This window comes from Eumetopias jubatus, unplaced genomic scaffold (genome assembly GCF_037043125.1).
Source record: "Eumetopias jubatus isolate StellerSeaLion01/CBP00866 unplaced genomic scaffold, mEumJub1_p1.0 scaffold_17, whole genome shotgun sequence".
NCBI lineage: Eukaryota > Metazoa > Chordata > Mammalia > Carnivora > Otariidae > Eumetopias > Eumetopias jubatus.
Window position 1 is genome coordinate 36,494,495 of NW_028274823.1, and position 20,858 is coordinate 36,515,352.

At 35.7% G+C, this 20,858-nt stretch overlaps 1 protein-coding gene across 3 annotated transcripts in view; it reads right to left on the bottom strand.

Annotated features, from left to right (window-relative positions):
• Nucleotides 1-979: 979 nt before the first annotated feature.
• HECTD2 (HECT domain E3 ubiquitin protein ligase 2) overlaps nucleotides 980-20,858 on the bottom strand; it is a 71,766-nt gene continuing 51,887 nt past the window's right edge. For all 3 annotated transcript variants that reach the window (XM_028098703.1, XM_028098702.2, XM_088019787.1), the window contains 11 exons: nucleotides 20,643-20,739; nucleotides 17,426-17,533; nucleotides 16,459-16,591; nucleotides 15,475-15,563; nucleotides 11,431-11,589; nucleotides 8,168-8,242; nucleotides 7,445-7,532; nucleotides 7,253-7,359; nucleotides 5,849-5,964; nucleotides 4,553-4,696; nucleotides 980-1,383 (listed from right to left, as the gene is read on the bottom strand). In XM_028098703.1, the coding sequence (XP_027954504.1) occupies nucleotides 1,263-1,383; nucleotides 4,553-4,696; nucleotides 5,849-5,964; nucleotides 7,253-7,359; nucleotides 7,445-7,532; nucleotides 8,168-8,242; nucleotides 11,431-11,589; nucleotides 15,475-15,563; nucleotides 16,459-16,591; nucleotides 17,426-17,533; nucleotides 20,643-20,739 (1,237 nt within the window). In that variant the 3' untranslated portion in view covers nucleotides 980-1,262. The remainder of the gene's footprint in view (nucleotides 1,384-4,552; nucleotides 4,697-5,848; nucleotides 5,965-7,252; nucleotides 7,360-7,444; nucleotides 7,533-8,167; nucleotides 8,243-11,430; nucleotides 11,590-15,474; nucleotides 15,564-16,458; nucleotides 16,592-17,425; nucleotides 17,534-20,642; nucleotides 20,740-20,858) is intronic.

Sequence of the window (20,858 nt, forward strand, 5' to 3'; positions counted from 1 at the left end):
AAAGTATAATAGAGAAGTCTTGATTTGGAAATATTTGTAACATGCCAATAAAACTGCTTCATTTGCTGTAAATAAAAAGAAAACCATTTACAGTCTGACTTAAAATGTAGTTTCTTTTTACATGCTACTTGTTGAAACTCCAAAAAGGGTACTTTTGAATTTACTACATTCAGAATCCAGTGAAATACAAACATTTTGGCCAAAATGTTGAACTTTATTTTTACACCAAGCCACATCATTTTGACACAGATGTTATTATTGTATTCACTTTTGTCAAATATCTTATCCTAGCCTTTCCCCAAAATTAGTGTGTCAGTACAACTGGTAATCAAAAAATATTAGAAATAAGCCTTGTACATCAATCAAATTATATATAAAAACAGTTCTTTTGTGCTTGTAATTGACTTAATTTATTAACAATTAGTTAGATCTGATTTCCCCTCTAATGTCCTGACCCTTAAGAAGAAATGATCATTATACAAATATTACAGAATACTCAAAGTAACTAGTTTACTGCCAATGTGCATGCAGACTAACATTACTTAAAAGAACAGAACCTCAAATCCAATTAGTCTGAAAATAGTTAACACTCTTGTACAATCATCTTTATTGATTTGTAAAAGCTGTATACACATCTAAAACCCTGAATTTACTTTGTAAAAATAAATCTTTTAGCAATAAATGGCACTATCAAAATCCCATTATTCTCAGGCTATTATGTAGTTATTTACATGCTTTTCAGCAACAGTTGAAAAGAATCTTAGAGGACCAAAGCCAGTATATCAAAAAACAAACAAACAAACCCTGTAAACAGCATTTATACTGTTGTTGTTTACCTCTATATGAAAATATGGCTACATGCCTTACATGAACGAGAATGGAGCTGTGCATGTGTCTGCCCCCGGGGCCCCACCGGGCCCCACCGGGCGCCACTACGCGGTCGGCGCTTTCTTCACTGCGCTTTGCTTTCCCAGTGGAGTACTGGTGAGAAAGGACCTATGGAGAATCATAAAGTGCTATAAAAAGGAATGGCTGGACCCACATCTGTCTCTGCCATCTGGTCTTTTCCTCAAGCAATTTCTGTGTTTTTAGAAAATCATGCCTCCCCCACTGAACATATTTCATATTTGATTTAAAAAAAATCAGTATTTTAAAGTTAGTGAGCTTTGTCAAGGTGCTGTGAGACAGAGACATGAAAAGGTTAAAGGCACAATAAGAGGGAAGTAAATGCTACATATAAAATATATTTCAAGTCTTCTAGGTTACTCAAGTCCAAAACCTTCTGAATTTGAAATTCCAATGATCAATTTCTGTTTTAGGTCCTTTTTGCTCTTGTAGGGGGGAAGGCAAAGTTGATTGAAGCAGGTGTGGGCCACAGGCAACCTAGGGGAAAAAATTTCTTTTTAGAGATACTAAGTCTCAAAATACATACTGGATCAGTGCAAAGCTACTATCAAACATGGCCAACTCAAATCTAGTTCGCTATGCCAAGAGGCGACTCCTTAATTCCTTCACTGGACAGATACTTACAGAGCACCTACTACTATGTATCGGCACCGTTGTTCTAGACACCGGGGCTGGGTTTACAGACCAGCCGGTCAATGTCCCTGTGCTCTTGTGAAACCTGCATCCTAGAGGCATTACTGTTGGAGGCAGATCTGAATTTGAATCCTGGCTCCCCAACTTACTGGCCGTGGGATCTTGTTCGACTGGCTTCATGTCTCCACGTCTCAGTGTCCTTGTCACCACAGCAGGGTGAACTATCCAAGTGGGTTGTTTAAAAGATTTAAAGAGCTATGTGCATAAAACATCCGGCAGAATAGTGGATAATACAACTGTTATTATTATTTCAGTCTTGACTGTCCAAAAATAATAAAAAGAACATTCCTGGATATTTGACGCCCGTGCTCTCAGTGCCACTGCCCTCAGGCACACGCGGCATCCATCCTCTGCACCTTTTGGACCAGCCCGAGCCTCTCCCTGATGACACTGTCTATCTGCACTCTAGATTGCTGCCCTTTTCCTAGGCCCTTCCTTCATCCTGCAGACTTGAGGACCTCTGCAGCATCAAAACAGCCATCGGAAAAGTCAGTGAATAAAAATGGGGAATGTGCCAGAGAAAAGAACATTTTCAAACAAGTTTGTAGGATCAGAAACTAAACTTTGACAGCCCTCTGTTTTAAAAGATTTAAAATCATTACAATCAGTTTGCATTTACTGAGTGCTTGGTCTACGATAAGCACTGTGCTAAGTGTTTTTATATGCAGTGTTTAATTTAAGCCTCAAAGCAACTTAAAGAGTGGTTTTTGTTATCCTCATTTTACTGATGAGGGAAACTAAGCATGGGAACATACAGGTTAAGTAATCTGTTCGACGCCACAGAGCTGGTAAAGTTGTAGACCCATTAATCAAACCCACATCAGCCTTACCTCACACCAATACTGTTACCATGTAAAAATTTAACATTCTTATTTAACAAAAATCTAGTGGATCTACAATGGTGATGTACACATCTTTGATGGACAACTATATTTAATCTACGTGAATGTCCTACTGCAAATCCTAGAGTTGTGGAAGATTCATGCCTAAACCACATGTGCTTACAAAATAATCCCTGAAATAACAATAGGAAAAGTTTAGGTGTAATATCACTTTTGTATTAAATTAAATTACTCACATTATCCTTTTTATTTATTTATTTATTTACTTACTTACTTATTCTTAAGGTAGGCTCCACACTGGGTGTGGAGACCAATGTGGGGCTTGAACTCATGACACTGAGATCAAGACCTGAGCCAAAATCAAGAGCTGGGCGTTTAACCAACTGAGCCACTCAGGCACCCCTCAGGTTACTCTTTTTAAGTTGACAGTATTTTTGTTAATCAATATTTTGAAAAACTAATTTCTGTTAAGTAAATAAGACTATAACCTTAAAAAAAAGCTTCTTTTGAATTTTTTTTCATTTTAGGTCTTTCAATGTAAATCTTATTTAGACATTTCTTAATTATATATATACGTATATAAATATTTGTTCTGTATTTTAATATAATGTTGATGTTGACTGAAATATTCATTCAAGAAACATTTACTGAGCACCTAATATGTGTGTGGCTATTTGAAGAATACAAAGATGTATAAGGCATGGCCTCTGCCCTGAGGGGCAAAATGACTAAGATAAAGGTGCAAGATCCTAAGTGACATAGGATTTCTATAAAATATTTGAGGAGTGAATCAAAGGAATGATGATTTTTGGCTTTACAGAAGAAGTTGATGTGAAACTGGGTCTTTGAGGAGGGGTAGAACTTTCTTGAGTAGAGAGACAGCAAGTGAATGTCATGTGTTGGGAGAACCATTTAAAAGTATGAAAAAGGAAAGGACAAAATGTGTCTAAGGAACAGCAAAATAGCCTGCTGACTAAAGCATGACAAGAAAGGAAAACTGCTATGTAATCTTTTTTTTTTTTTAAGATTTTATTTATTTGACACAGAGAGAGAGAAAAAGAGTGAGCACAAAGCAGGGGGGAGTGGCAGGCAGAGGCAGAGGGAGAAGCAGGCTCCCCACAGAGAAGGGGGAGCCCGATGTGGGACTCGATCCCAGGACTCCGGGATCATAACCTGAGCCGGAGGCAGTCGTTTAACCAACTGAGCCACTCAGGCGCCCTGCTATGTAATCTTGGGGAGAGGACTGTAGAGCTTTATTGGACAGGCTCTAGAGTCTAGAACTTAAACTGAAGGAGAGCAGCAGTAAAGCTATTATGGCCCAAGGAAATACCATAAGCAAAGCAGTGTTAAGGAAAATGAATTTAATAAGATAAAATAATTAAAAAGGGAAGAATCTGAGCAAGTAGACCAGGAAGAAGGCTATTTGAATAAGCTAGGAATGAAGCTAAACACAACTACATCAGGGTGGTGGCCGTGGGAAAGGAAAGGACAGAGTCCAGGTCTAAAATGAAAGGAAGAGCTGACAAAGCTCAGGGAATATATTGGGTGGGAGAAAAAAATGATTCTAATAAAAGCAGCATCTACTCAAATCAGCTCTAGATATTATAAGGTGTTTGGGAAAACAAGTAGATCAGCATCAACCCATCAATAATATTAGAAAACAAAGCCATCATTCAAAGCCATCATTATTACTTTCGTATGCAAAGCGCACTAGATTAAAAAGAAAAAGAGGACTACTACTAGAGGATTTCTTGTACTAACTATAATACAAGCCAAAAAACTCACCTTAATATTTTTAATAAAAAACACCTTTAAATAAAAATGAACATTATACAATGTACAACTAAAAGCCAGCTAGATTCTAAAAGAGACTACAAAGCAGTTGACTTAGCAAAGTAAAAAGTTGATAGAAAGGAATTATTGGTATTGGTAAGTCTCAAAAATGAACAGAGAACTTTAATGCATACTCTCTCTCATTTCAAGGTTATATTTACTCCCAAGATTTTTTTTCTACAAAAATGACTTCTGATTGAAAGAATCCTTTAACTCCAAACATATTATTATTAGCAAAACCTACAGATTAAAAATAAAATTACAATCTGGAAATTTACCAGTTAGTAGAAGTTTCATTCTTTGAGATTTTAAAGTTCAAGTCAGCCATTCCTCCTACAGGTACTCTGTCACTTCCTGTAGTAAAATGTAGCAACTTCTTTTGAAGATCAAGAGGAAATCCAAGCACAACATCCCAAAAATATCTAAAGAACACCAAAGGAAATTTATATAAAATGTCTTGTCAAAAATCCTGCAGATCAGAATAAAGTAACATAAAGTAAGCTCTAAGGAAAAAACTTCCCTTAAACATACATAATAGCCCTTAATGTGAAGTTAAGGAACGACAAGCTTCTATATACGAGTTAGATTTTTGACTAACATTATTATGAAAGTAACTTTTTTTTTTTTTTTTTTTAAGTAGGCTCCATGCCCAGCATGGAACCCAATGCGGGGCTTGAGCTCAAGACCCTGAGATCAAGACCTGAGCTGAAATCAAGAGTCAGATGCTTAACCAACTGAGCCACCCAGGCACCCCAAAAGTAACATCTTTATAGAATTATAAAAGTAGTCCAACAGTAGATAGTACAAAAGCCATTTTTCTCCTCTATAATTTACAAGCCTTATTTTTTTTCAGCACAGTGCTAGTAAAATGCTATTTATAAGTATAGCATCCCCGAAATTCTAGAACCCAAGTCATTTTTTTTTAAGATTTTATTTTATTTATTTGACTGAGAGAGATACAGCGAGAGAGGGAACACAAGCAGGGGGAGTGGGAGAGGGAGAAGCAGGCTTCCCGCTGAGCAGGGAGCCCGATGTGGGGCTCGATCCCAGGACCCTGGGATCATGACCTGAGCTGAAGGCAGACCCTTAACGACTGAGCCACCCAGGCGCCCCCCAAGTCATTTTTTAAAAAAGTAAAATCTTGGGGCACCTGGATGGCTCAGTAGGGTAAGTATCTGACTCTTGATTTTGGCTCAGGTCATGATCTCAGGGTCATGAGATCGAGCCCCGTGTTGGGCTCTACACTGGGTGGGGAGCTTGCTTAAGGTTCTCTCTTCTACCACTGCCCCCCGCCCCCCGCCAGCTCACATGCTCTCTCTCTAAAAAAAGATTTAAAAACAAATCTCTATACTTTTGTAGAACCTTATTTATATCACTTTCTCCCAAGGGGACTGCTAAGTGATTTCATATTTAATATTCTCACATTACTTTCTGAAGATAAAATAAGGCAGTGTGGGACTCTACAATATTTCAGCTAACTTACTTGATTCAAAGACTGTAAATGATACAAATAAGTTACACTCTCTTTCATCCCCTCTCCGGCAAGCTGACGCTCAGAAGTAGAATGCGCTAACCTTATAGTTAAGTCTGTTTTTGCGTAGCCCTCATACTGAGTACTTCTCTGCAGAGCATGCATGTCCAGTTCGGGACTTCCACAGACCAGAATTTCAACCTCTTCTGGACGAAGCAGCTGCCAATAGTTATTTTCCAAAAATGATAATAAAAAGTGATGAATAAAAAAATGAAATTGGAACTATCTTCACTGAATCAAATTACAAAACATATGACTTCTTTATAGTAAACCAAGCCATTTTTATTAAGGAAAAATCTCCATTTTTAGTTTTCTACTGAGGTTAAGATATTTTTGCTCCTGAAAATTTATAAATCTTGTCAAACTATTAGGCTCTCCCCTTTGCAAATAGTAATTAGCAGTTTGCCAGAAAAACAAGCAGATGACTAAGCATGAATTCAAATGACAACTCTTCCCCGCCCCCTCAGGCCTGCTTGAAACTCTCTTAGCTTATTCCAGCCTCCTTCCAATAGACCACACACCTCCCAGGGGCACTGTAGAGTTTGGGTACTTGATTATATCTGCCTCGTGTAGTTCACTGGTTTTTTCACCTACATAAGTTGTCCCTCACCTAAAGAGATTAAAACTTAAGAATAGAGACCATGCTGTGCCATTTAATTCTTATTTTCCCTCCCTCCACCCCCACAAGTAGCAGTGTGTCACAGACAAAACCCAGTTAGAGCTCAATTTAAGTGCTCCTCTTTCAGAGGTGCTTTTAACAACAAATACGTGACAGAGGTTACCTTAAAACCAGTTCTCTCCTATAACAATAACTCAAATGGAAGACCTTACTCCAAACACACATACTAAAACTGAGGGGAGATACATGTGGTATGACTAGCGCCCCCTGCGTAGCTGGGGGAGAGCAGGGCTTCTTGAGAAGACTGACTTTTCTCGGACATGGTGTTCTAAATGGCACTGACCCATCTTCACCTGGCTAAGACATGTCAAACCAACCAGAGTTCATCATGACTCTGAGGACAAACTACTTCCTATGGGTAAAAGGTAACTCAGAGTTGCAGCAGGAAGCAGTTAGAAATATGTTCCTTAATCAGAAGTTGTGGCTTCGGCCCTGGAGCTTACCTGTTAACTCTGTTTTCTGTGCTTAGTCCCTCGGTATTAAGACCTTGAGCCTATGGGATCTCTTCATCTACTCTTAAGGAAAATTCTTAAAGCCCCAAAAGACATAGTATAAGACAGAGCCCAAGGAAAGAAAAAGGGAGTTGACTGGTCTTTTCTCCCATTACAGAATTAAGGCTGAAATGAGAAAGCTATTTTTACTTCTAGCTCTACCTTTAAAAAGTAAAAAATATTTTCTATTTTAGAAGCTTATCTATTCAAGGACTTATCTGTCACTATTATAGTATTACAAGATCTAACTGAAAGCATAATTTAGTTTTAAACTCACCATCAGGGCATTTGAAGCACACACACTATGAAATCCATAATAAAATGCAGCAAATTGCTTATAGATGGATTTGTTGAGAAGAAAGTCAATATAAAGCTGCACATATTCTGGAAAGCAATTTTACATCCGTTAAACAGTAAAAGTAAATGGTAAATATTCATGTATTTCAATTAAGAAATGGTGTCTACTTACCTTTCCTATTTTGATTGGTAACTGGAATTTTATCACCACCTGGCTTTAAATTGTAGGATTTAATTATTCCAAATTCTTCTTGAAAAACCTGTTGGGAGATTCCAACACAAGATATTTATTGGTATGGTTAATATAATAATAGGCTTCCATGAACAGGTTTGTAAACCTTTAAGAGCATGCCTCCCCCCCACCCCCACCCCCATATACAAACTACAGGGACTTAACCCTCTCTGTGGAGCACAGCTGAATACCTTACTGCTGTTCATCGACTTGTGTGGCCGTTTAGATAATACTCAGGTCTTTGGAGCTCTGTGGATTACTCTGACTTCCATCTCCCAATTACTGTTAGGGGAGAGGAAATGAGACCATTTTGGTCTGATCCACTAGTTTCTGCTCCTAACTTCTTGTATTGAAGCTACAGGAGAGGCTTATTTTTAGAAGCTGAAAAGCTCTGAGAAAGTAGCTGAATTAAGTCAGTATGCCTGCTGCCTGGCAGAGTACTGCACCCTTGGGGAGCTTCTTTAGGCACTTTCCTTGACTGGCCATCTACACGTGTCTGCTGTACTGTCTCTGCATTATCAGGTTAAGATCCTTTATGATAAGGGATGGTGTGTGTTGATTAATCCTTGTTCCTCTTTTCTAATGATAGATATTGAATAACAAATGGCATTTTTCGTATATGAAATACATGGTTAACAGAAAGCTATTTGCTCTTAACGGTACCTGGAATGTTGAGTAGAAATCTTCTTCAACATTGCCTTCATAGGACAGGAGTTCACTTAACCCATGGGCCAACTCCTGTAAAAAGAAATCTGTTACCTGAGTTTTTAATCAAATATTACCTAAAATAGTTAAGCAGATCTACCATAGTGAACTCACATGTGAGATAGAGTAGATAGACTCTTTCAGATTTTGAACTAAAGATAATATTTGGGATATATTTTTCCAGGGCACAAAATGTTAATGATTTCTATCACATGAAAGTCTTGGAAAAACTCGTTGGGAAAAGTCACATAAGAGGAAAACATCCAGTTCAAATGACAGAGGCATAACTCGGATCTGTTCTTATGCAGTGAGCGAAGAGCACAGTCTCCATCATAATTCACTGCTATCAGCAACATTATTATTTATGAATTCAAAGTATTTTTCAATGTATATTCTTTAAAAATCTGCTGTCTTAGGATTCATCTTTTAAGCATCAAAACACAGTTCATACATGGTTTCTACATTTCGGTTTCTACATTTCGGTTACAGTGCCCTTCTCTTCCCCCCAGAGTTGGGAACAGCAGTAGTAGTATTTTCCTATAACTTATGTTATCCGTGAACAAAGATTTACAAACAGAAAAACTGACCCAATATTTAAAAATATTTTTCAGGTTTTATGAACAAAATTAAAGTTTTATTTTTAATTATTAGAGGAAAAGGTAAACAACAGCATAGAACGATCTTAAATACATAATAAATTTTCTATTCTGTTAAAATCAGAAATTTTTATACAAATCTAGGCTGGCATAGATATGGTATGAATGTCATCATTTGCTTCAATTATTAATAAAAATCATGAGTGCTGAAAATTATAATTGGGAGTTTGCAATTTTTAAGAACTCCACAGACTACCAGGTAAACCCAGGGGAAAGGACTTACCACCATCTTTCAGAGATGAAATTTTTAATGACAAAATACAAAGTCAATAGGTTATGAAGTTATGTATTCAGATCTGTTTTATTTGGGACTATAGACCCTTTATTTCCAGACTTTGTATTTTCAAACCCCTATTTTTGTTGAGAATTTTTTTTTTGTTTACCTATATTGTCAATCTTGGACTTTTAACTGTAATATGCTATTTCTAAAATACCATTAATTACCTGTATAAACTTTTTATGATTTTGTAAACCTATAATTAGATAAAGAGTGTGTGAATATACTGAATACTGTTTTTATACACCATTTGAATACCCTTCCTGGCCTTATTTAATACAACATATTTGGGAGTGACTTAAGCATAAGAGATATCACAGTTGCTGATTCAAGGATATGCTCGAGTCTCCTCTGTTCTGAACTAAAACCCTCAAGTGTAATTTTCACAAAGTTAAGGTTGGGAAGATTTCTTATTGTTGTTGCAGGACAATCCTGGTGGTTCGTCTAAGGAAACAGTGGAATATTACTGCATTTATTAGCACCACGCTGTAGGAATCTTGATTCATTATTAAATCGCCAACATAAGAATATGAAATTAGCACAGTGAAATCTTCAGCTCCATAATATAAAATAATATTTCAATGTCATCATTCATAAAATATCCATTAACTAAAAAAGAAAGTTGGCTCTAAATGAGCCAAATTTGAATAGTTTTAATCATAAAATTAGGCAATTTATTGGCAAAAACTAGTAATAAAATTAGAAAAGTGGTAAAAAATTTGACAGAAATTTAATATGTGCAATTAAAAAAATTACAAAAATCTAAAATGAGATGGTAACTCAGAGATTAGTCTATTCCCAATATTTTACAGGTAAGAAAATTAAGTGAATAATCCAGAGTCATAGCTAGTGTGCTGCAGATACAAGACTATAGAAGGGAGAACTTTGTTGTTGTTTTTTAAAGATTTTATTTATTATTTGAGAGAGAGTGAGAGCACGAGCCAGGGGACAGTGGGAGAGGGAGAAGCAGGCTCCCTACTGAGCAGGGAGCCCAACTGTGGGGCCATCCCAGGACCCTGGGATCATGACCTGAGCCGAAGGCAGATGCTTAACCAACTGAGCCACCCAGGCGCCCCAAACTTTCAGTTTCTTAATCAGAGTCTGCTCTATTAACTTGTGCACTCTCACATCATACTAGTTTTCTAACTATTAAGTCATTTTTGTTGTTTTTTTGTTTCTTTTTGAGAGAGTGTGCATGCTCCAGTCGGGGAGGAGGGGTGGAGGCAGAGGGAGGGAGAGAATCTTAAGCTGGTTCCACACTCAGCACAGAGCCGCACTTGGAGCTTGATCTCATGACCCTGAGATCATGACCTGAGCCAAAATCAAGGGTTGGATGCCCAACCACCTGAGCCACCGAGGCACCCCACTATTAAGTCTTACAAAAATGTGGATTTATGCCCTTAATTGAAAATATCCTAAACCCAACTTCCAAAAATGTGTCTGGTATCAACCCCCTGGGGAGTATGAAGAGTAGTTTTCTAACCAAACATGTTCTGGAGAGATTTCTCAACTTCCACAGGAAGGCACCTCCTACACCAAACTCACTGGATCATTAAAACAGGGATATTTAGATAGGCATACTTAGCAACAGAGATTCTCCACATCTAGGCTATTTGCTAAAGATATTACCAAGAATTTTCTGCTGACCAACAGTTATCAAAAGTCAGCTGTAAAAAATAATATTATTATAGGGGATTATCAGAAGGATATGTATAGTATCCCCTCCTCTACTAAATTTTAACCTTTGATTAAATTTGATGATGAGATATCTAATTTCTGAAGAGAGGAATGTTGCAAGAGGCAGTACCGTGAAATTCATTTGTTGTATTTATTTTAGAAATGTTTTTGCCGACACTGTTACTGATATAGCACAGGATCATCTTAATAAGAATCCACAGAAGTAATCAAGTACTAAGGGCTTTATTATCTCATATAATTGCCCCGTATGTAAGTTTTGCTATCCCATTGATCACATAAGGAAACTAGAGCTCATAAAGTTTAAACAACTTAGCCAAGTCCACAGAGGTAGTAAGTGGCAGAGCCTGGATTCTAATCTCTGTCTCTCTCACTTCAAAGCCTGTTCTGCTATGCTGTAAGAGCTTAGGAGTGCAGCAAAGTGGGTGATTTCCCTCTATGAGGAAGGAGAAAGCTAGATGAAGAAGGAGATGGGTAACATAGGTAGAGGGAAACTATATTTAAAAATAAGAATAGCATTAGGAGAAAGACTTCAGGTGGAAGAGAAGATGATGTAGCATTAAGGAATAAGATGCTAATAACTTTATACTTACAGGCATAATCTGACACAAGTCATCAGTGGTCACATTGCAGATGCCTACTGGTATATTTTGATCACTAGGAATGATGGGAGGGCTCAATAATTTCTTGTAACAGCAGGGGGGGAAACGAATATCCAAGGTAATGCTGTTATAAACAGCTAGTCCCATAAGCTATGCATACTGAATGTTAAGCATTAACATAAAATCCATGACAACAAACGAGTTTTGAATTATGCATCAGTCTATTTCTTGCATACTTAGTTCAGACCTAACACTGATTTTAATTAATCCCACACACTTCTTTTTCTTTATTTTCCCTTTATTTTACATATTATAATTCCTTGACTACCAAAAGTCACGTGAACGGGGGGAGGGGTCGGTTGATAGTATTTGATGATTTCCCCAGGAAAATTTATCTAAGATCACAACAGACAGCAATTTCAGACGTTTCATAAATTATTTGACATACAAGAAAACACTTTCTAAATTTATTCTAAATTTAAATGATGTTGGTGATTTTATAATTAGAAGCAGCAATTTATTCAGAACCCAGTGCAGAATACACTACTAATTTTGGTGATCATTTTAAACTATTTTAAAACTAAATACAGACTATGTAAAGAGAGCTGAACTGAATAAACATATGGACACGGCCAATCACACAACACACACACAGATGTACAGACACGCTGCTGACAGGCTAACCAAACAATTACTCTCCTACAGAAATACTTGAAAGGCTTTTATTACTTGGAGTGTACACAAAGTGTTGAGGTTAAAAGCTACAGATGTTATATATATAAACGCTGCCCAATTACATTTTATTTATTACTTATATGGCAGAATGTAACTTATCCATTTGCTGAAAGAGGGGTTTTAAATGTCATATTTCAGCTGTCAAATAAAGATTATTATATCAAGTTATTAAAGAAGTCATTAATTTTATAGGCTCAAAAGGAAATCTAAACATATGGGCTGGATAAATTACTGAAAATAATTTTTAAAATTGGAAGACAATGAGTATTTCAATTTGCCAAGGCAGAATGAAAGTTAATAGTAACTTAAGGAATAGATATATTATTTTATAGGTAACCGTATCAACAGAGACCAAGCAGTATATTCTAGAGAGAGATACTGAAAATGAAATCTAATATACTTCCATACTTGTGATAATAGCAACAATGATAGTGACCATAATACTATGATGGTTACCAATTATGATCATCTACCACAGGGACAAGTTCTAAGCATTTTTCATTAAAACTTAAAAATTATAACCCTGAAGGCAGGTTTTTAGCAGATGAGGAAGATTTGCCACAGGGCAGTTTCTTTTTTTTTTTTTTTAAAGATTTTATTTATTTATTTGAGAGAGAGAGAATGAGAGATAGAGAGCACAATAGGGAAGAGGGTCAGAGGGTCAGAGGGAGAAGTAGGCTCCCCGCGGAGCAGGGAGCCCCATGCGGGCTCGATCCCGGGACTCCAGGATCATGACCTGAGCCGAAGGCAGTCGCTTAACCAACTGAGCCACCCAGGCGCCCTCTGACAGGGAAGTTTCATATGCAGACTACAGTGTTCCGTTACACACTAGGTCAGCCCGTGCTGGCTGAAGCAAGGACGAGACGAGGGTGGGGGAATTCTGCTGGACCACTAAGACGTCAGGTGGTGCAAACAGGGTAGATTTTAAAGAGCCTGTTTCAATGGCCCTTTTCGTAAAAGCATTTCTAGTTTAAAAAAATTGTTATATTATGGCTCTTCATGCAATCTTCAAAACATTTTATAATTATTATTACAGGTTTCACTATAAAACATTTCCTGTAAACTCCGAAGCCTTACCATATTTAAAACTGAAGTATTAGGAATGCAATGCTGGCAGGACTACTAGAACAACAAATCTCTGGTCCTGAAACTTACAGTGAAAATATGTACAGAACCACCTACACTTTCTCAATATAGAATGTGTGTTCTCAGTTTTTACCTCTCACCTTTGTTAGATCTATCACCTACTTACATGATGATAATCCATTACCATGTCACATTTTTCCTATATATTTCCTACATATTATCATGCTTTTTGGGCATCAATCTCACTTTCTATAGTTTTTTTGTGAGTGTGCATGTGAGATAAATACACATAATAATGAGATAGTAGTGGCTATAATCATTTAATTTTAGATTTAATTAATTAACTGGAAATATGCAGCATATGTAAATATGCTTAATGTGCTCGCTCTTTTGGGTAATGATTCAATAGAAACTAGTGCCTACTGCAAAAGAAGCCAATTAGTAAACTTATGATTTTATGGATAGCACCATTCTAAAAATGTGATTTAAGCTAAGTAAGATCTAATACTACATTATAAATATTAGAAAGTCAAAATATCATCCAAATCTAAGCTGTGAAAGAATGTAAAGTATGACTAACATATATATCAGGGAATTCAAATAGCTCATTGTATAGTGAGTATTGGTGACCCAGGCCTTCAATGAAACTGAAACATTCAATAAATGATTACTGTAGATAACACTATAAATACAGATGTCTAAGAACTGATGAACACTCCAGATTGTGGAACTTGGTGCTGTGGACCTTTGGACATGACAACATATATAAAATTTCAAAGTAGGTTTACCATCTTAATGTGCAGTTTTCTCCCTGCTAACTTTTCTTCCATCCACTTTCCCAATTTCAATATACGTTCCTCAGGATTTATTTCAACAAATGCAACTGAACATTCCAGCCCTAAGATCACTCCTGATTCCTTTGCTCAAGGTGTGCTCTGTAACTCAGGGTGCCCTCTGCTTCAATCAAGGGGCCTGCACACTTCTCTGTAACAAGCCCAGGACAATGCATCCTGGTTTCTAGCCATTCTCCTAGTCTGTGTCCTACTCTCTCCAGCTCTGTGCTCATCAGATAGAACTGTTCCATTTTTAAACCTCTACCTTGTCTGGGAAGAATACACTGACTCCTTTTCCTTCTCAGAACTCCTTAGCACTTAATGTCAAAGAGTCATGAGTCTGATGACCTTGAATTGGTGGTCATCTGCCCAGCTAGATGGTAAACATTTTAAAGCTGGATATTTTCCCCTCTTTTAACATAGGTATCTCCAGTGCTTGCTCATTTATTTACTCTTCCCTCCTTTCTTTCACAGACAATTATATTTCTTAAAATTAAAAAAGTGAATGTGGCAGCTATCTTTTCCAATCCCCTACCCATTGCAGGAATGTCCTCTCCACTACACCTGATAGGGATCAGAGGATGGCACAGGGATTTATATAATTTTAAAAACACTATACAATAATGCCATATACTTCAAATATTCCCATTCCATTCAGTTTTTGTGTGGATGTTTCCAGATTTGAGGGCATATTAAAGACCTAGATTTAATTTCCACAATTTCAATTTATTAAACTAAGCGAAATAAGCACAAAGTAAAAGAACAGAAAAATAGTTCATTATGAATGGAAAGTATACTTTAATTTTAAAAATGTCCTAATTTTCTGATAATTCAGATAATATATGAAATAGGAAATAACTATTTTTATTTTGAGATATTTTCAGAGAAAAATATAAAAAATTCGTAATTCCTTTTAATTAAGTCTGGTGACATACAGCTATGATACTGCAAATAATTGAAAATCTATTAGTAAATTTTTTTTAAATTTCTTCATTTCTCTGAATCTCCATTTCCTCCTTTTTTTAAAAAGATTTTATTTATTTATTTATTTTTTAATTTATTTGACAGAGAGAGACACAGCGAGAGAGGGAACAACACAAGCAGGGGGAGTGGGAGAGGGAGAAGCAGGCTTCCCGCTGAGCAGGGAGCCCGATGCGGGGCTCGATGCGGGGCTCGATCCCAGGACCCTGGGATCATGACCTGAGCCGAAGGCAGACGCTTAACGACTGAGCCACCCAGGCACCCCGCAAAATCTATTAGTAAATTTGACAAGAATGTTAAATCTGAATAAAAGGCTTAATGTGAACAGCTTTCCAAAATTCAAATAAAATTTAAAATCTCTAGTGTACTAGCACCTCCTAGTGGAACGTTTAAAGGATACAATTCCAACCAATCGGAATTCAGAATAGTTATCACATTTAAAACTGCTAAACCAATGGCAGTGTGAATCCTTGTGATATGTAAACATGCCTGAAAAAAAGAAACATAATTTCATTAACATGACTGATTAAAAAAAAAATCAAAGTACTAAAAATGTACATATCTCATCTATTAGAAGCAAGACATTTCAGCAATAGTTCCATTACAGACCATCTTTCATGTTAAAATATATAAAATATATGCACAATGATGTGTAAGAGCATTTTACTGTTTATTGGCATCCTGAACCAAGGGTATAAATGGGTTAAAAAGAGAAAACTAAATCAGTTGATTTTCTTTTATAAAAACAATAGTTTTATAAGTTATCAAAATTAATTTTGAGGATTATCTGGAGATTTTAATTTATCCATGTCATCTCTATTTTCCATTGCCAGAAAGAGGATATATATACATATATACAAAATAAAGGGTAAGAAAAACACTTAAAACTCTCTTTGAAGAAAAATCTTTTATAGACACTAAGGATTATATAGGTGTTTTCTCTAAATAAGATAAAATTTAAATTTCAAAGCTTACTTTTGTCTTAAAAATTAATTAATGAATTCTGATTTATCAAAATGGATCAAATTCTAGTTAAAGAGGCTTCAAATATTAGTGTAGAGCAAACTACAGTCTTGTTTTTAAATTCTGAATATTCTTTATTTCAATGACAAATTTTTATGCATTTAGTTTATTCAGGAAAGATGAGGATGCTGCCTTACAAATATATACTTTCAGTCTTTATTGTGTAGGATTCCCAGTAAGATAATGAACATTTCAATCCTCAGTTTGCTCACTTTTAAATATGTAAATAGCAATCCTTAAATTATTCAACATTTATGGTCGACAAAAATATCTATAAAGTCATAGGGTAGGTTAAAAATAAGAGTGCCTACTTAATCTAACAATTATGAAGAAACACTGTTCATAAAAACTGAATACTCACCATAATCTGGATGAAAAATTTGGCGAATTAGAAGAAGGAACCATTCTTTAGTCAAGCCACCCATGTCCAAACCAGCTTCCCCTACAAATGTAACTTTCAGCTTCTTTTTTAAGTCTGCTCTTTTCCGGGTTAACTATTTGAAAAAATTATATGGTAGAGAAGAACAAAGGGCAGTAAAAAGGAAATTAACTTTTTTAATTCTGGGAAATGCATTAGGCAATCTTTATTTACAATGTCACAAAACACTCCATCCATTCATCCAATAATTTGTCAGTTACTGTGTGAATTAAACATTATTATGTTTGTTGTAGAGATCAAGAGAAAGAATTAGAGGGTCAAGTACCTTGCCCAAAGTTCCTGTCTCCTGGTATCATATTGCCTCCAAGATTTTAATTTAGCAGGTTATATCATAAAATATTTCATTTCCTTGTCTTTAACTTTCCTTCCTGATTTTAAAAATCACATAATGAAATTAGCCATTATCTTGTAATAGCCACATGAAGATCTGGCTGAAGCACTGTACATACATGAAGCTCCATACAAACAAAGCAGGTTTGGGCCTGAGTACACTCAATATCCCCTGGAGGTCAGACCTCTAATTTTAAAGATGAGTAATCTCAGGCCTGGAGAAGTTAAAATGACTTGTTACATACCCAACAAGTAACAAAGGTGGGTCCAGAATCTAAGTTACATATTCAGAAACACAAATTGCTCACTTAAGTGTTCTACATAAAATCCTTTTCTGGGGAGTTAACAACAAACCATTAATAAACATATAAATAATGAACATAAGGCTTATTTGTGAATACACAACTGATTTTAATGATGGTACCAGAGTATGAGAAAGCACACTTACTGGCATACAAAAATGAAAAACAGATTACTAAGACTTTAGTAATACACTATATTGTAGAATTTATTTAAAGCTTTAATCAATTAGTACTATTTTAGAATAAATGATCTATACCTCATCAAGCGAATCACTAACCAGATGTGTCCGTCTTACTTTCATATTTAGAAATAACATGTTCATATCAGGTCTCTGTCTTCGAGATACTTTATCCACCAGACTTTGCTATTTAAAAAAGAAAGCAAACATTTTTACTTTTACTTAAACTATAATTTCATTTAAAATATTTTAGCACTGTAGTAAAAATCACTTATATCCTTCTCTATGCCATCTCTCACATAAATATTTTCATAAACTCAATTATACAAATTATTATATATTTATTGTATATGTCTTTTCATTTTGAAGCAATTGTAAGCAAAGGGGGTTCAAAATATAGGACCAAAAATAATTCACCTTCTATAGTAAAGAATGTTGCATTACAGTTTCTGTATGTCTCATCTCTCAAATAGCAAAGCTTTTTGTTTAATAAGTATAAACATAAAATGGGAACATTTGAAAAAAGGTATATACTATTGATGATAAACCTGGCTTAAGCTTTTTAGATACTGAATTTACTGGAAAATTCTCCCTTAATCTACTTTTAGAAAGTAATTTGTCAACATTTATCAGAAACATTAACAATGTTAATACCCTTTGTCCCAATAATTCCACTTCTGGGATTTCTAAACACAAAAAATATGCAGTGAGATGCTCATCACAGCACTACCTATAAAAGCAAAACTTTAGAAATATATATGTATCTATGTAATGTAATATAATACAATTATTAAAATGGATGGTTATAATTATGTAAATAACGTGGAAAATATTTAAGAAAGGTACAAGTGAAAAAAGCAGGGAACAAAAGTGTGTATACAAAATTGTTTCAACTCTATTGCCTTTTAAAGATAATATAGAGAAGAAATATCAAAAGAAAATTTACTAAAATATTAACAGTTTGGGTATGTTATGTTTGGGTAATGGAAATGTCTGGGTAATGGAAATATGGGTAATTTAAAAAAATCTATGGTTTTTCAAAATATAAGTAATGAGTATGTAAAGAACACATTAAAAATACCTATTAGAAATATTTAAGTATCACAGGAAGTCTACATGCTTGTGTAATTTATTTCACTTTATAGAATTTAATTTAATTAAATAATTCTTATCAGACTACTTCATCTTCTTTGGTAGGAAAGAAAAATTATCGTAGACTAGAGATGACACTTCAGACATTAAGTGAAGTGCTTTAGTAGATAAAATTTTAATACTACAAATCTGTATAAGGCTATGTCCATGATTTTGTAGATTACTATAATAAAACACTCTAATTCAGAGCACTTTATTTCTCTAATTTAAAGGCTTTTAATAGTTTTGCTTTTTTTCTTCTTCTCTGGGTTCGCCCATTGATGCTCAGACAGATCTATATTCCCGGGATGATATCCTATGTCATGGACCTATTATCCTACCCTTTCCTATGTTATGTTCATAGTCTAGCTCCTGGAAAGCCACCACACTGGAAATACCCAGCAAACAAATTTATACTAAGATGCTAATGGTAGACAAGGCTTAGTGGTTACTCCTCCCATCAGGAATATTTAATAGAAAATGCTTCGAAGGAAAGAAGTAATCCCTAAAAGGTAGAATTTAGGCCCAGTCTGATGAGGAAGTTATTTTTGGTTGGGGAATCTCTTTTGCAACTTCAGATACCATATAAGCTCTTGTTTACATTAACTACCTGTAAGGCTGTTTGTCCTTTTGTCAATAGAATCACCAGCCATTAATTCTAAGTGGTGTGGCTGTTTGCAAAAGTTAAAATGTTGGGAAACACCCATAAGAACAGATCATGCCACTTAACTCTTCAATCTCTCCTCACTTGTGTCCATGCTCGGTGGAAGACAGCCTGTGACAGAGTCTACAGTTGCCACTCTCCTTTCAATTAGAAGAAAATTTCCATAAAAGGAGATATTTGGTGTTTTAGGTGTGAGTGACATGGCAGAAAACTGCTCAGAGGAACGGAGATAAACTTCTAGCTCTTCAGATTTTCTTTTTTTTACAAATATAAAAAAGTCATAGCCCAAAGTAAAAAAGTACTAAAAAGGCACATGAAATTGCATAAATGCAGCTAACAGAAACTGCCAAATGACTAGCTGTATAGACTAATCTTTGAGCCAATAATCTACCTGAGATTAAATAATAATTCTGATGCCAAATATACCTGTTTAAATTTACTTTTCAGGGGGGTAGAGTGGCTTTGGAACTCCCTTGGTACACACAGGCAATAACGTTTCTTCTAATATTCTCATAGTCAGTGTGAGCTGACTCTGGGATGTCACCAGTCACTCAACTCTTTTGTCCTGCTCTGTGATAGAAAAAAATACTCACCTTCTGGGAACTGAATTACTGAAGAATAAACATTTCTTATTTTTTAAAGCATTTTAAAGTATTATAATTTATACTTTAGGAATGTTTTTATATTCTTGGACAAGACATGGAAATCATTTCTTTTTATCTTGAGGATCTCTTTAAGACTACTGCCAACCTTCCCTCTAATTTTTAAAGTAGTGAGTGTCCCGAAAGCAGATACTCAAAATATATGGGCATTGAAATGTATAGTCTAGAGCTCTAACAAAAGAAAAACTGCTCACTCAGTCCATCTCTCTTAGATAACATACGTTAAGTTTTCCTGTGCTGTGCTGAGACACGTAAGGACAGGCCGAGAGATAAACTTCATCCTGCTGGGTTGGCTGCCTACAGCCAATCAGGCTGCTATCCCAGTTTCTATGGGTCTCTATGCCTTTTGGTTTCCTAAGAATCCATAAAACATCTTTCACCTCTTTTGGACATATTTCTCAGTTTCCCAAGGTTGTACATCTCCTAATTTTGGGGTTGTTCCTATTTGATTTTCATAAAACCGAGGACACACTGCAGTGGTTTGAGTGGTGTGCTCTTAGGGACACTCCCTGCTCTCGCTGCAGTCTCCGCTGGTGCTGTGCTGGCTACTGTGCAGCTGGAATGTGGTATCCACAGCATGATGTCCAACAAGTTCCCAGTACTTTGGTCTGTGAGAGGTGTTGCGTCTTCCTGCTCTATTTATAATATAATGATGAGGCCTATCTCCTTCCTGTATCGTGAACAGGTTTAAGCACTTTTGGAGGGAGTTATGAAATGAATTTTATTTTTAACATTTCCTGATTATGCTAGAACAATTCACAAGACATTTGATGTATTTATTAAATTATTCACTATATTGATTATAGTCAGCATAAATATGTTTTTGTAGCTGGCTTACCCTTGCGATGCTTATCATCTGTTGTTCTGAGTCTCTTTGAATAATGATTTTTTTTGCAGCTATAGAAATAACGAATGGGTACTGACAGAAGGAAAACCTGCTCAACAAGTGAAAACAGAAAAAGCAAAATGGCGTATTTTTAGCAAAATTATACTAAGGGAATATCTAAGGTACCCCTCCTAACAATATAAAACATTACTTTTGTATTGTGTTTTA